The sequence below is a fragment of the Astyanax mexicanus genome, chromosome 5 (assembly GCF_023375975.1).
Source record: "Astyanax mexicanus isolate ESR-SI-001 chromosome 5, AstMex3_surface, whole genome shotgun sequence".
Classification (NCBI taxonomy): domain Eukaryota; kingdom Metazoa; phylum Chordata; class Actinopteri; order Characiformes; family Acestrorhamphidae; genus Astyanax; species Astyanax mexicanus.
In genome coordinates, this window is record NC_064412.1 from 9,469,961 (window position 1) to 9,487,019 (window position 17,059).

The 17,059-nt window shown below is 39.6% G+C and overlaps 1 protein-coding gene across 13 annotated transcripts in view; it reads left to right on the plus strand.

Moving 5' to 3' along the window:
* The window catches only part of LOC103033743 (R3H domain-containing protein 2), a 76,188-nt gene that overhangs the window by 26,809 nt on the left and 32,320 nt on the right, over positions 1–17,059 (plus strand). For all 13 annotated transcript variants that reach the window (XM_049479740.1, XM_049479743.1, XM_022675640.2 and 10 more), the window contains 7 exons: positions 8,954–9,189; positions 11,342–11,553; positions 11,945–11,986; positions 12,839–12,928; positions 14,069–14,192; positions 15,222–15,300; positions 16,114–16,173. In XM_049479740.1, coding sequence (XP_049335697.1) covers positions 11,386–11,553; positions 11,945–11,986; positions 12,839–12,928; positions 14,069–14,192; positions 15,222–15,300; positions 16,114–16,173 — 563 coding nt within the window. In that variant the 5' untranslated portion in view covers positions 8,954–9,189; positions 11,342–11,385. The remainder of the gene's footprint in view (positions 1–8,953; positions 9,190–11,341; positions 11,554–11,944; positions 11,987–12,838; positions 12,929–14,068; positions 14,193–15,221; positions 15,301–16,113; positions 16,174–17,059) is intronic.

A 17,059-nucleotide genomic window follows, 5' to 3' on the forward strand; every position in this document is an offset into this window, starting at 1 on the left:
TTTTTTGACGTTCATTTACAGTCACATGGCTCATAAATTCTGTGAGGAGCATTGCCGTGTGGTTTCAGTTCCATGCAGGGACTGCATTGGCATTAGTAAGGATGTTGGGCGATCACCACCCCATATCATCCCCAACTCCTTAACCTATCTCAAATTTACTGGATAGATTGCTAACATTTCAGAGAACACAGTTTCTTACTTCGTAGCTAGATATTTTATGTTTGCAGTACTTCTCTGCAGGGACTAGAGCAGCGGTGTGTGTTTGCGTTTGCACATCTTTGTCAGCAATAGGTAAAAAATATACGTAGCTGAATGCATTAGTTGGAACTGATTAGGCCACAAACAGCAAATAAATGTTGAGACAGAATAAGTAAAAAGGCCAGTTATTTTGTACCAAACAATTATTAATTAATTAATTAATTAAAGTCATATTTCAGTGTTTAGTTTTTTTTCCCCAGCAGAGCTCAGAGCGCTACTGTATTTAAGGAAGGAAAGAAAGGAAAGAGTCCGTTTAAGGATATTTTTACACTTTTTTTGGCATCAAATCAGTCTTTATGCTGAAAGGTACAAAGTATAGGGCAAAGATAATAATAGTAATAGTAATATTAGGTGAGTGCGGGTGATTTGTACTCATAAAATTATTTCATGGTTGGCAGGTCTGTTAGAATTGCACTGCTGAAAAATATAAATAGGATGAAAATAACGTTGCAAAATAGCACTGCTGAAATAGATTTATGATTAGATTAGCACCGCTGAGATTAATGTAGTATTATTATATCACTTCTGAAATAAATAAATGATCTCTAGTTTGTTTAGTAGGACTGAAAATGCTATGGGTGAGTTTTAGGATAAGATAAGTGATCAGTTTTAGTCTTCATTTTTAGTATTATATTAAATAACTTTTATTTTGCATGAAAATAAGTTAAATAAGTTGATCTAGCTGATGGTTTACTTTTTCAGGCAGTTCCTTCAGTTTGGGGCGTGCAAGTGTAATGCGTGTGAGAAACTCTGTGTTGCCTTTGTTTATAAGATTATGCACAGTACAATCTTCAGTCTTGGTTAATTAAATGTATTTCTAGTGCTAGGTGATATGGTGTCAATGTATTGATTATTTTACCTCAAGAAAGTTAAATGAGCGATATTTTTTTAATGAAGGAAGTACACTGCTCAAGTTGTTTAGTGTACATGTTTTGTTTTACTGTCATGCTGCTGCTATGGATAGTTTGGTTTTAAGGGGCAGCACATAAACGCACACAGTGGGGACATACTGTATTTTTAAGAATGCTGTAATTAATAGGGGCAAGATTCATTCAGATCACAGGTCTTAATTTTGGTTGGAATGGAACAATGACTAATCCTGCAATGTTTTCTTTAATTAGCCAGCTGTCTTCTGAATGTGAAGCTCAGTGTATCTTTATTCTTAGTGGATTTAAGGTGTGTGTGAAACTTTAACCACAGCATGTGCAGATGGGTACAATGTGTGCAGGGCTTACAGCCTCTGTGTACACTCAAATCCATTACTACCTGTCTGACCGGAAGGAGAAAATAAAAAGCCTGCAGAGTGTGTCTGTGTGTTTTGGAGGGAAAGAGAGGGAGAGAGGGCGCGAATAAGTGTGTTACTGAACTACTTTGTCAGACACGGATAATTGGGGTGATTCAGAAAGGTGTGCGTGAGTGTGTGTGTGTGTGTGTGTGTGTGTGTGTGTGTGAGAGAGATTGGGGGACAGGGTTGATGTGAGCCGGATGGGGGTTGAGAGAGATCGCTGTTCTCTCTTGGTGACAGAGCCTGTTGCCATGGAGCTGCCTCTTTTATTGGAGAAGGCCTGAGCCAATGGCACTGCAGCACACAGTTTCATCATTGAGAATTTTCTCTCTCTCTCTCTCTCTCTCTCTCTCTCTCTCTCTCTCTCTCTCTCTCGCTCTCTCTCTCTCGCTCTCACTCTCTCACACTCCCTCTCTCTTCCCAACAGGAGGAAACAGAGCAATTGCATAAGGTTTGTAATGGGAGACGAAACAGGTTTTAACCTGACACACTTATTTTTAGAGAATCCAACATCAAACTAAGAGGGAAAAGAATATATAATCCATTCTCTCACTCAAACACACACACATACATAAACCCGTGCTGCTATACACTTTTGCACTAAGGCTTATACAGTTGCACGTTTGACAAAATACAGCAGAAACTTTTTGATTGAGCTCTGCAAGGTGACTGAAAGTGACTGTTTTTTGTGGCTTTCTAGCATCACTTATAACCATCCAACATTCCCACTGTTTATGGCAGTGCTGTCCCTCTCTCTGTCCTTCTCATTCCTTCTCAGTCTTCTCCGTCAGAGAGGATCCCCCTCTGCAGCCCTCATACATCCCCTCCTTCTCTCTAGGCAAACTAACTCCATCTCTTCCTCTTCGTTTTCTCGTAAATCGTCAAGTCTGCTGACGCCATCCTCCCCCTCATAGCCCACTCAGTCCAGTGGGACCAACTCTGACTCATCCCACTCTCTTCTGTGCTCTGTATCTTTCTTTCTCTCTCACCTTGCCTCCTTCAGTCTTCTTCCTTTACCTCTGTTCTTTTATCAGTCCTGCCACTGCATCTTCAGCTCTCCCTTCTATGCCAACATCTCTCTTTGCCATTCATTTAGTTTTGAACCCCCTCCTTTCATTCCTTTTTTTTCCAATTTCTTCGTTTCGTCATTCTCCATCTGTTTGACAGGCTGCTTCGTGTTAATCACTCATGCGCACCACGTGTTTGTGACTGTGTGTTTGTGTGCACGCACTTAAACAAGGGAATCCTCTCCATGACACACTGTTGTCTGCTGTTAAACAAATTCAGCAACAGTTTGACCATGACTGAGTGTCCATCTCGCTTTGCTATTCTGAAAAAAAAAAATCCCCACGTTCACTTACTGTGTGCTTACCTGTTCAACTGATCTAAAATGTGCTCTGGTGAATCTTAAAATAATTCGCGCCAGTGGTGAAAAGTGTAGCAGAGCAGGCTGCAACTGAAATCAGGGAATTGCAATGCTTTTTCCTTTTTTCTTTTTTTTTCCCCTTTGCTCAAACTTTTTTATCTTGTCTTTTCTGCTCTCTCTCGGCCCACTGACTGACCTACACTAGCAAACCTAGAATGCTGTGGACAGTGATGCATAAATGACTATTCTGAAATCTGTGTCGAGCTCAATACCATGCTAATACACTCATACTTGATACCTAGTGCACATTGCTTTACTAACAAACAGACAACTCCAGCAGCTCACCAGTAAGATATGCTCCAGAGCTCTGGACCAACTTATGCCTCGTTTTTTTCATCTACACTGCTGCTTAAAACCTGTAAATCCCAAGCTCATTTCCCCACATTAAAGAGTTAGAGTTCATACATCCACAGGAAGTCCAAAGGCAGCAAACAAATGCTGGTTAAAAAAAGGCCCACTATTGATATTAACTTTTTGTATCCTCAATTCTTTCTCTTTGAATCATAGCTCCCAGTTTTCCATCAGTCTTCTTATCCACTTTTTTCCTGGTCAGGGTTGGGGTGGGTCTGGAGTCTACCTGTAAACATTGGGTTCAAGGCAGAAATACCCCCTGAACAGGGTACCAGTGTGTTGAAGGGCAGCTCCTGGTCATCCATCTTATCTGTTTTTTCCTGGTACTGATTGTGGTGCGTCAAAGTCTACTTGGAATAACTGGGTGCAAGGCAGGTATACCCCCTGAAGTAGGCTTGGGAATCGAGAATCGATTCCTGTTGAGAATCGATTCCTTGTGTTTCGATTCCACGGAATCGTTTGGCGCCTTGCTTAATGATTCTCTTATCGATTCCAGACAGCACGATCACGCAAGTTACGCATGTTACGCAAGTTACGCATGATTCAGTAAGCACGTCTTTTCAATGGCATCCACTAGGTTAAAACGCTCGAAAGTTTGGCTTCATTTCATGCTACACAAGGATGGCAACAGGGCGTTTTGCAACCATTGTAAATTTTTGATAACAAACATCTGCGCACACAACATTATTAGAGAGTATTTGCTACATTTCCATATTGCCAGTTGCACATTGTTGTGGACATGTTGACCTTGTTGTTGAGTTTGTAAGGTCGTATGATATTTAAGTAAACAAAGTTGGTGCTTATGAAACTGTTTGCTCTTCTTTTTTCCCCAAATTGGAATCGATAAGGAATCGAATCGTTTCACAGAATCGATAAGGGAATCGGAATCGGAAAAATCTTATCAATTCCCATCCCTACCCTGAAGTGACAGTCCATCACAGGATAGACAGGATAAATCTATATTCTTAACCACTTCTTCCTGGTCATGGTCATTGATTGATTGATTAATTCCTAAAACCATTGGGTGCAAGGCAGGAATACCCATGAAGGGGTTCCCGGCCATCCAGTTATCTTACAGATTTTCTTACGTTTGAGGCATTTCTTGATGTATTCTCTCAAGAAACCTGTAAATAATGGTTTTATGTGGCAGTGATTTTATATATTTCACACTTTTTGTTAACTAAAATATAAGCAGTAGTGCTGGGCGATATGAGAAAAATCAAATATCACAATATGGATTTTTTTTATATCACAGTAACAATATATATCATGATATACCACATTTAAGTATGTTTTCAGTTATTCTTTGAAAAATATGACAAAATATCATTGCTTACTTTTTTCTAACCATATTTTTAGTGACATTAAACCAAACTTTCACAAATGAGAATTACTACCTTTTAGTGCAGCAATATATATGTATCAAATGAAAACAAATGCAGTAGCAATTTTTTTCAAAAGTATATAAAGGTATTTAAACTGAGTTATCAAAATAAACTCAATTAACATTTTTCAAAGTGTCTGCCAAATAATGTAAAGCAGCGCCATGTCGCAAAACCTTTTTTTGCAAATGTTACTTTATCACTTATATAAACCGAATTTATGCGACGTGACCATGCCAATACTTTTCATCGTAGCCTACTTTATATATTTGCATGAATAATTGATGAAATTACTGTAGAAACGATAGGGACAATAGAAGGTAGGTAGCACAATAGACACTTGCGATATTTATCATCATATCGCACAGCACTAATAAGCAGGTTATATTTGTTGCTTGTTAGGTTGAAGTAAACATTTTTGTGCTGGAAAATAAATGTAAAAGAAACAATAGATTGCATATTAGATTTTTTTTTCAGTTATGTAAAAAATAAACTAAAGCTTAAAGTTTCTACACTGCCTTGCCAAAAAAGTCACTGATGTAAGGTTGCTGCAGTTAGTCTGCAGGTTTAGGTTCAGCAACAGTATGTGCTGAAAGAATGAGGCCATATTCCAAGATGACAATGTCAGGATTCATCGGGCTGGAATTGTGAAAGAGTATTTTTTCAGTTGTTATGTAAGGATGTAAAGAATTCTATAAGCAGCTTGATTTAGGACATTCCTAAAGTATTGACCATAATAAGCACAGTAAGATCTGATTAAGATGACGTGGGTGCACTTTGTGATCTCTAAGGACAGCGTAGGTGTTTGGTGCTTCTCTCCTTTGTACAAGTTCATTATTTGATGATCCAGTAAATCCTTCTGGAACAGCCTATGCAGATGGAGTATATTTGCGATGCACAGAAAGTGTTGCGCTGGACTTGTGTTTTTATGGGAGCGTTATGTCTGAAAAGATGTTCAGCTGTGTGGTGATGGAGCCAGGACTTTTTGTTACAGGGAAGGGAGGGAGTTCAGAACGAAACGGTCAAAAATAGGCACAGTCTAGCAAAGTGTAGGAGGAGAGGGGAAACAGTTGCTCTGCTGGGAGAGACTGTCTCACTTGCACAATATGAGCAGACCGCTGCGCTGCTGGCAAACGTGCAATTAGTATTTGGTGAGGGTTATTATTGGGTTTTAAACGATGACTAACATGGAATGTAGGAGACGCCCATGGATGCTGCAAAATTTTTAGCGCTGGAATCAGCTGTACCTGCTTCTCTACTCCACACTTAGCATTAAAAGCATTAAAGCTCCCATAGCTTTAGAGAGCAGAGATTATTGCTCTGTAATATTATTCTATCAATTATATATATATATTAAATATACAGCCCTAGTACAAACTGTTATTTCTCACTCTTTATGAATGTACACTCATGCACACAGTGAACATATCAATGAATTAGTCCTGCTCTACTGTTCTCATCAGCTCCAGAACACTGAGGCTGCCTTAACCCAGTTCAGCACTGCAAACTGGGTCAGTGTGTGTTTGATTGTGTGTGTGTGTAATTGTGTGTGTGCTTGAGTTTCAGAGAGCTACAGTTTATGTTACAATGCAGTTGTCACTGTGTGTGTGTGTGTGTGTGTGTGTGTCCTTACACAAGCCCATATGGTTTAGTTGGTTGTGATCTGGACAGCACAGAGCAGGACACATGGTTTCCTTGGATACCGAAGTCCGCCCTGAACACGTTGTTTAACACGGTGGGAGGTGGTGGTTGTCTTCGTTGAGTGATTTTTTTTTTTTCTTGCTCGCTCGCTCTCTCTCTCTCTTCCACTCTCGTTCTCTCTCTTTCTGCCCCTAATATTTATTTTTAATATCATCCCTCACTTTGCCCTTCTCTCTTACTAGCACAAATGGCAGCAGCTGAGAATGACGTTACCGTCGCCTTGGCAACCCTGTGTCCTGTGAAGGAAGAGAGAGATGTAGAGAGAGAGAGAGAGAGAAAGAGAGAGAGTGTTCATTCATGAGCATTTGCTTCCTTCATTCATCGTCATTTTTGTTCTTTCATGATAAATTGTTATATTTACTGCATCTGTTTGATTACTGGGTTTTTGCACACTGTGTGTGTCTGTGTTTGTCACTGTGTGTGTCACTGTGTAAGTGTGTCTCTGTGTGTGCGCTAGCTGCCATGTTGTGTAAGGGTGTGTGTGGGTGAATGGTCAACAGTGTCACGCATTACTGATGACGTCTTCTCTGCAGTTGGGAATCCCTGCTCTTTATGCTTGTCTCTCTCTCTTGCACTCGTTCGCTCTCTCCTACGCTTTCTCAATCTTTTTTTTCTTTCTTTCTTTCGCTCTTGTGCATGTTCTCTCCCTCCCTCCATCCCTCCTTCTCTCTTTCGTTCTGTTGTCTGTCCTACGCTTTCTTGCTCTCTTGTGCTTTCACTCTTGTGCATGATCTCTCTCTCTCTAACCCACTTTCTTGTCTGTCCTACACTTTCATGCTCTTGTGTGCATTGTCTTTCTCTCTCTCTCTCTCTGTTCTCTCCCTCCATCTCTCCTTCTCTCTTTCATTCTGCTGCCTGTCCTACACATTCTGCCTCTCTTTCTGCATTGTCTCTCTCTTTATCTGTCTATCTAGCTGTCTCTCTCCCTCTCTCTTTTGAATTCTCATGTCTGCTCTACGCATTCTTGCTCTCTGGTGCATTTTCTCACTTTTGTGTATTATCTCTCTTTCCCTTTATCTCGCTTCCTCTCTATCTTGTGCTCTCTCTCTCTCTCTCTCTCTCTCTCTCTCTCTCGCTCTCTGCATGTGTTTCTATTGCTGGCTTGTCTCTCTGGCTCTGCGCTCTCTCTCGCACCCCCTCCTCCCTCCCTCCCTCTCTCCCCCCTCTCTCTGCAGTGTGACGTCACTGTTGGAGGTTCCTCTCTCCTCATTCTTGCAGCACAGGCTGTTCTACTTCCTTCACTCAAACAGCCTCAGGCTTTCACCGCCTGCGTGTCACGAATTGCGTGATTTTAATGACCTGCGTCCGCATGCTCAGTTTCTCCCCTTTTTGCACCCTGTTTTCTGTATGCATGGCCAAAAGTATGTAGACCCTTTGTAATTAATGAATTCAGCATGACGCAGGTGTTGAGTTGCGCACACTGAACACACACAGCTTGTGTAACCTCCATAGAAATGCACAGCCAAGTATGCAATGCGATGCTCTGTAGCAGCCTCACATAAGCCCAAGGTCACCGTGCCTAATTCCTGGCATCCACTAGAAGGATATGAGGCCCCCCATCACTGGGCAGTGGAGCAGTGGGTCTCTATGTTCGAGTCAATGATGGTGCCCCATTTTTGGGATAAGTCAGAGTGGCGTTTGTGATCCACAACTGATTGATCATTGCTTTAGGCTTAAGAAATGTTTATGAACCTTTAAAATTTGATTGAGTATTAAGTTTTAAATGTATCCTCTTTTGTTTCTTACATACTATAATACCGTCTTATGCAACAAAAACATGCATTCATTATTTTATTGCTAGTGACCGTAGGCTAGCACTCATACACTCACTCTCTAAGGTCCGCCTGATTTCAGATAAACCCACTTAACTACTGTCTGAACTAAAGAATGCAGAGGACATTCAATTGTTGAGGAGATTAAACCACCACTATTATACCCTAATTTACATCAAGATTTTTTTGTTGTCCTCTGTTTTCTCTGACTATACATCTTCAGTGCAAGATGCAGCAGCTAGTTAGGAGTGTCTGATAGAGTGGAGGACAGTAAGAAGACACAGTGTTTAAAAACCCCAGCAGCACTGCTGTTTCTGATCCACTCGTACCAGCACTACTATTCTCAGTGGACCTGGAACAATAGAAAATGAAGGTGGAAACAAGAGGGTGGTTATAATAATCTGACTGAACTGAGTAGTATGGATATGTGTTTAACTCAGTGACAGATGGTGCATTACTCAACCATGGCACTTATGCTCTTTCGCTGATCCTCAGCCAGCCTTAACTCACATACGTACAAACCCAGACACCGTGTGGGTTGAGTGTGTGTAAATTAGGGTGACTTTCCCCTGAATCACCTTGCCCTGTGAGATTATGTCTTTTTGGCAATGAGTAAAACAGTATTTTATAATTCATTGGTCACACATACAGTTTGGCACAATTTCAATTCATTGGTTATGTGATTGTCAGGACTTTATTCCCAAGTTTCCGCTGTTTTGCTGGATGACTCACCCAGTGATGATGTTTTCTCTCCTCTCTCTCTCTGTCTCTCCTGCAGAAGGACAGAGTGACTGTGTGACTGGGTGTGTGTGTGTGAGTGAGAGAGTGTGTGGGAGGTCGTGCAGCATGCAGCAGTAGAGAGGATACACACACTCGCCATGGCGTGTCCCCCGCCCCCTCCCCCTGTTTAAGAAGAGCTACGTCCTCCCTCTAACTCACCACTGGGGGCTTCAGAGTGGAGCCCCACACACCACATCACACCACACCACACACACCGGCCCACTACAATCCCAGGTAAAACATTTTTTTTTTATCGAAACAATAAATATACTACTGGGATAGTGTTTTTCTCAATATGTGCTTTTCGCATTTTTTGTGCATTTTTCATGTTTATAAATAATTATATATGCAGTCATACTCTATATATTGCCAAAAGTATTCACTCACTCATCCCAATAATTGAACTTAGGGTCCAATCACATCCATGGTCACAGTTGTATGAAAGCAAGCACCTAGTCATGCAGACTGCTTCTAAAAACATTAGTAAAAGAATGGGTCTCTCTCAGGAGCTGAGTGAATTCCAGCCTGTGCACCTGTGCAACAAGTCCAGTTGTGAAATTTCCTCACTACTAAGTGTTCCACAGCCAACTGTCAGTGATATTATAACACAGTGGAAGAGACTGGGAACGACAGCTATATAACAGAGCGGGGTCAGCGGATGCTGAGGAGCAAGGTGCACAGAGGAACCAACTTTCTGCAGAGTCACTATATCACTACACACCTCCAAACTTCATGTAGCTTCAGAGTTCATCACTACACACCTCCAAACTTCATGTAGCTTCAGAGTTCATCACTACACACCTCCAAACTTCATGTAGCTTCAGAGTTCATCACTACACACCTCCAAACTTCATGTAGCTTCAGAGTTCATCACTACACACCTCCAAACTTCATGTAGCTTCAGAGTTCATCACCACACACCTCCAAACTTCATGTAGCTTCAGAGTTCATCATCACTACAGACCTCCAAACTTCATGTAGCTGCAGAGTTCATCACCACACACCTCCAAACTTCATGTAGCTTCAGAGTTCATCACTACACACCTCCAAACTTCATGTAGCTTCAGAGTTCATCATCACTACACACCTCCAAACTTCATGTAGCTTCAGAGTTCATCATCACTATACACCTCCAAACTTCATGTAGCTTCAGAGTTCATCATCACTACACACCTCCAAACTTCATGTAGCTTCAGAGTTCATCATCACTACAGACCTCCAAACTTCATGTAGCTGCAGAGTTCATCACCACACACCTCCAAACTTCATGTAGCTTCAGAGTTCATCATCACTACAGACCTCCAAACTTCATGTAGCTGCAGAGTTCATCACTACACACCTCCAAACTTCATGTAGCTTCAGAGTTCATCACCACACACCTCCAAACTTCATGTAGCTTCAGAGTTCATCATCACTACAGACCTCCAAACTTCATGTAGCTGCAGAGTTCATCACTACACACCTCCCAACTTCATGTAGCTTCAGAGTTCATCACTACACACCTCCCAACTTCATGTAGCTTCAGATTAGCTTTAGTGTAGAGAGACTCATGGACTGAGTTTTCATAGCTGAGCAGCTCCATCTAAGCCTTACATCACCAAACACAATTCAGGCAAGTGGATACTTTTGGCAAAATAGTGTATATGCTGAGAAGGACCTACTGATACGGAGAAAAGTGTTTTTTTTTTTGTGTTTTTTTTTGGACCTGACCTGAATCAGTAGTGGTTGGTCTCTGACATGTTTTATGTATAAATTGATTTTGGATGATTTATGCTTCTGATTATTTATTTATTTACAGCTTTTGAAAAATTGAGAGACCACTTCAGTTTCTGAATCAGTTTCTCTGATTTTGCTATTTATAGGTATATGTTTGAGTAAAATTAACATTTTTGTTTTATTCTATAAACTACGGACAGCATTTCTCCCAAATTCCAAATATAAATATTATCATTTAGAGCATTTATTTGCAGAAAATGAGAAATGGCTGAAATAACAAAAAAGATTCAGAGCTTTCAGACCTCAAATAATGCAAAGAAAACAAGTTCATATTCATAAAGTTTTAAGAGTTCAGAAATCAATATTTGGTGGAATAGCCCTGGCTTTTAATCACATGTTCTCCTCCACCAGTCTTACACACTGCTTTTAGAAAACTTTATGCCACTCCTGGTGCAAAAATTCAAGCAGTTCAGCTTGGTTTGATGACTTTTAATCATCCATCTTTCTCTTAATTATATTCCAGAGGATTTTAAATTTGGTAAAATCAAAGAAACCCATCATTTTAAAGTGGTCTCTTATTTGTCCAGAGCTGTATTTACTTATTTATTTATTTATTTATTGAATTATTATGTAATAAATGTATCATGTGTGTGCACGTCTGTCTCACAAGGTGTGTGTGTGCGAGTTGGGTTCTCGCCCCCTTCCTGAGGGAAGATGTCTGTGGTGATGCCCCTGGATGGGGTGAGGGAGGGGGAGAGTGTGCTGGTTACTGAGACCCAAGCCGGCACGCGCTGCAAAGGAAACACCAATTTACCTGGCAAAGACAACTGCACTGACAACAACAACACAGAGCCTGACGACAACCTCTCACAAGACACACAGGTAAAAGAACAGTCAAATTTAACAAGCTGTGAGGTTCTAGATAGTGCTGAAAAGGGTTTTTAAAAATTCTAATGATGGCAAAAGCCTTTTTTGGTGCACTGTATAACATTTTAAATAAGTGTTTATATATAGAACCATCTAAAATGTTTTTTTTTTGTTTGTTTGTTTTTTTAATGTATACAGCTTTAAATGATCAGGCATCTCTTTCGAATTATTGCCTGGATTCTATATATAACTTTTATATCTAAAGATCCTTTTTTTTAAAGAGAGCTGGTAAAAATAATAGACACCACCAATGATAACAATAGTAACAATAATTTTAGTTTTTTATTTGAGATTAAAATTAATGTGTTTTGTGTTGATTTTTTTTTGTCTTCCCAATCTGTCTCAGAAACGCTGTCAGAACCATGGCCATACCAGGAAAAGAGCCAAGGTAATCAGTGATGTACATTTGATTGCAGTGTCACATAAAACCCAAAAGTTGTTAATCTAATCTCCCTGGCCAAGTGCCACATGAGAGAGAGGAAAGAGCACATGCACACACTTTATTGAGAAATTATACACAGACTCATGATGTGAGCTTAGGCATAAATGTGTACAGTACCATTCAAAAATGTTGTTTATTTTATTATTATTATTTTTAAATGTTAATCCTTATTTTGGCAAGAACTACTTAACTGAGCACAGTAAAAAAACTTTAATAGATAAAGATCAGTCAACCCAAAAAATGTCAAAAAAAAAAGCTCAGGTGCAGTCGCAAAGACCATCAAAACAGTATGATGAAACTGGCTCTCATCAGGACCGCAAGAGTTATCTCATTTTCCCAGGATAAGCTCATCAGGAGTTACAAAGCATCAGAAACTGCTAATCAACAGCTCCCCAGATAAAACACCTAAACGATTCGCAGAGTATTTTGGTAGGTTTAACTATTTTGGAGGTGTGTCCAAACTTTTGACTGCTACTGCATACCTAGACCTTTTTGCTATCTACCACGTACTTTGTATCTTCAGACACACCTGTGTGTTGTCTTTCCCTCTCATTCACATATGCACGTTGGAAGTTTGGTAGAAGCTACCTAGATTGGATTTACACTTCTCATATAATATCACACACTCAATACTGCAGGAAATCCTGTTAAGTTTTATGAATTTCTCTATTTCTTTGAAATATTCCCAGAATGGTTCATATCTGAGAGGACTGAGCTTATTTGAAATCTTTAAACACAGATCAGATTTGATTACAGATTTGCTGATGTCTTCTTTTTCCACATTTCTTTCTCTCGCAGTCCAATGCCAAGCTGAAGCTGGTGCGGAGTCTAGCAGTATGTGAAGAGTCATCGGGTCCATTCTCAACTGATGGACCTCCAGAGACGCAGGTACTGCAGCATACCTCCTGTTCTCTTTGAAGGATCTGAAGTATTTCTGTGTTCACTAAGATCTAGGATCTAGTTATATATCACGATATTAAACAATGCAGGGCCCATGACCTCACCAGCCTCGCCCACACCTGCCCACTTTCTCGCATCCGGACTGGTCAAGAGCTGAGTCAGCTCTGAGCACTCAAAGTTCAAGGAAAACAGCAAAACAACAGTAATCAGCCTTTTCTATCATTTTATTTCAAATTTTTCCCATTTTCTCCCCAATTTACACGGCCAATTACCCAACCCACCCACTAGGACTCCCCCTATCACTAGTGATGCCCCAACACACCAGGAGGGTGAAGACTAACACATGCTTCCTCTGATACCTGTGAAGTCAGCCACCGCTTCTTTTCGAGCTGCTGCTGATGCAGCATTACCGAGCAGCCAGCGCGCTTGGAGGACAGTGCAGCGGCTCGGTTCTGATACATCAGCTCACAGACGCCCTGTGCTGCAGACATCACCATAGGAGTGATGTGGGGAGAGAGCGCCATCTACCCACCCAGAGGGAGCAGGGCCAATTTTGCTCCCTCTAACGCCGGCAGCTTGATGGCAAAGCTGCATGAGCTGGGGTTCGAACCTGCGACCTCCTGCTCATAGTGGCGGCGCTTTAGACCGCTGGACCACTAGGTGACATCAGCCTTTTAATAAGGTAAATTTGTCTGGGATTAAAAGAATAAATTCAGCTGTAACTGGAAATATCTGTGCAAAACTCTGCTGGACTGAGATGCACAGCTTTCGGCATGTGTGTTTACGAGCACGTGCCCAGCCATGTGGATGGAGGCCATGTGGTTACTTCGTGTTCACTCCTGCCCCCACCTCGTGCTTCTCAGGCAGCAGGAGCCTGTCACTTACACAGACACAGAGACAGCGCTGTGTATGTACTTTAAAGGATTTTAACATGACATGTTTTATTTTATTGCCTTAAGTGACATTGCCCATCCTGCAATGTAACTATTGCGCATGCGCACCTCGCCATGGCAATGCTTAAACGATATATCGTGCAGCCCCACACTGAGAGCATATTCGCTAAGAGAACTCATACCTAAATATTCTTTGAAGTTATCTTAAAGGGTTGTATAATTTTCAACTCTCCAGGACATCATTCAGCTACACATCAGCTGTCCTTCAGACAAAGAAGAGGAGAAATCCTCGAAAGATGAGTACGAGAGTGAGGAGAGGGAGAAGAAGGACAAGACTCCTCGCAAGATGCTCTCGCGGGGTAAGACTAAAGATAACCCTCTTAAATTCACCTAGGAACCTTTAGCTTTTAGCTTTTAGTTTTCCTTGGTGTAAAGAGAGCCAGCAATGTTTGTGTTTTTGTTCCTTTTGAAACAGACCAGGCTGGTAAGGTGCCAGCACTGTGCCATTAGCAGCTAATGATTTCCAGGCATTCTTTGTGTGCTTAATGAATTAATAATAGGTTTAATATAGATTGAAAGATATTGTGGCCTGGTTTGTATATAATGAGCGAATTAATAGGTTGCTCTCCAGAATGTTTCAGTGTCTGGAAAAGCCAAGTTTACAGCAGGCTAGAAGCTAGAATACAATTGTAGTTTTTTTGTGTTATCTTTTTACACTTATTTTTAAACCATTATAATTAGTCCACAAATCATGAAATAAATCGAACCATTAAAACAAGGAGACAATGCAGTAAAAAAAAATGATCACAAGCCATCAAACCAAGCTGAACTGCTTGAATTTTTGCACCAGGAGTGGCATTAAGTTATCCAAAACATTGGAAGATACTGCGGCCTGGTTTGTAAATAATGAGTTATCCAAAAGCAGTGTGTAAGACTGGTGGAGAAGAACTTTTTTTTTTTTTTTTTTGCATTATTTGAGATCTGAAAGCTCTGCATCTTTTTTGTTTTTACAACCATTTCTCAATTTCTTAAAAAACAATGCTCTAAATGACTATTCTTATTTGAGGGAAAGGTTGTCTGTAGTTTATAGAATAAAACAACTATGTTCATTTTACTCAAACATATATCTATACATAGTCAAATCAGAGAAACTGATTCAGAAACTGAAGTGGTCTCTTATTTTTTTTTCAAGAGCTGTATATTTATATTATTTAATATAATATTGATATATTTTTGGTGTCATCTTTAATGTTCTGCATTCTGACCAGAGGTATCAATACAGTCTTATTTATTATTATTCAGTAGTTATTTATTATAACAATACAATAGTCATTTATTATAACATTTATTTATTTTTTTTTGTGTTTTTTTTTTTTTTTTTTTTGCAGACTCCAGTCAGGAGTACACAGACTCCACGGGCATCGATGTGCACGAGTTCTTGGTGAACACACTGAAAAACAACCCCAGGTACAAATGACACAGCATACACAACAGTGACACAGGACACCGTTTGAATGCCTTGGATGTATTACTGTTCCTTAAGCTCCCCTACATATACTTCTAAACTGACAAATTCTTATGACCAGAATAATATGTTATAGCTTAGAAATAGCTTACTTTACATGTTTGGCTGTCAGATCATCAGATTTTAAGGTTTCTGATAAACTAAGCTAAAGTTACATGTCTGCTTAAACAGTGAGATGCTGGATATTTGTTACCTTTGGAAAATAATATTTTATTATTTACAAATGCATAATGAAACCCCTTGTATTTGGCAGTTTTTACTTTTTGTCTGAGGTTTATGATAAGTAGACCAATAAAATGCTTTAAAATCACCTTTTTTCTGCACACCTTATGATTTGTTAGTATGTTTGGTCACAATTTACATCAATTACATCAAATACTTACGACAGTGATGAACATTGTTTAAAGGTTAAGTAAAGCAGCAATTAATTATTAATTGACACTAGTTAAGACGTTATTACAAATTGCAAACTTTTAATGCCTAAGAATATTGTATTTTTTTTTTTAAAGACTAATGAATTGAGACATTGGTTAAACATTTTGTTTATAATTTATAATGTCTTAACTAATGTCCGTGAAAACATTCTGTCGTAAGTACTGTCAGTTAATGTCTCATTATTGTAAAGTGTTACTGTATGTTCATGTTAATAAATAATTAGTGTTTTGGTATTGATTAGGAAGTGTTTAAAGTTTAAAAGCTCATTCAATGTTTTTTTCTCAATATAAATTGTATCTCTTTCTCCGTTTATTTAACAGGGACAGAATGATGCTACTGAAGCTGGAACAAGATATACTGGAGTTCATCAATGATGACAAGTAAGTGAATGATTTGTGTGTGTGAGTGAGTGAATGTGTTATATGTTGTTTGAACTCCAGGTGTCATCTAGAACCTCTCAAACCTAAAGGCCTCATCAGGACTAATGCTCACTGCAGCACTTGACCAAACTGGGCTATAACCAAAAGACCGTGTGGTGGAGCCCAGATTGGTGGAGCGATGCATTGATGTTTGATCTTATGAAGGTTTCCATTGAGTTGCCAATGAGTGACCATTGGGATATTAGTCAGCTCTTACTAAGGCTCTTCTGTGTAATTGCTTTGTTTAATGCTTTAATTGCTTTGAGGCAGTAATCTCTGGAAGGAGTTCTGGATATTCCTCAATTTTAGAATTGTGCAGCCACTGTGCTCTTGCAGGTTCATTTTCCAAAAGATGTTTGAAACCCAAAAAATCCTAACAAGCAGTGCAAATATTTTTGAATAACTCCATTGCTAATTATTCTATCAATATTTAGTTCACTGACATTCCTTACCTCTAACAACTAATGGTTCTATTAGGATAATTGGTAACACTTTACTTGGATGGTCCATTTTATGGCCTTGTTGATGATCAACTGACATTCAACTAACACTGAATTGAATGTCCATTAAATTAAACTTAACCCTATGTTGAATGTAAATGATTCAAAATAGAACCTAACCATACACCTAACCCTAACCTTAACCCTTAATCAACCTTAAAATCTAACCCTACACCTAACCCTAACCTTAACCCTTAATCAACCCTAAAATCTAACCCTAAACCTAACCCTAACCCTAACCTTAACCTAAACTTAAAATCTAACCCTAAACCCAATCCTAAAATATTAAGATAAGTGTTTGGATTAGAGTTGGATGGTGGGTTATATTCAATAGAGAATCAATTACT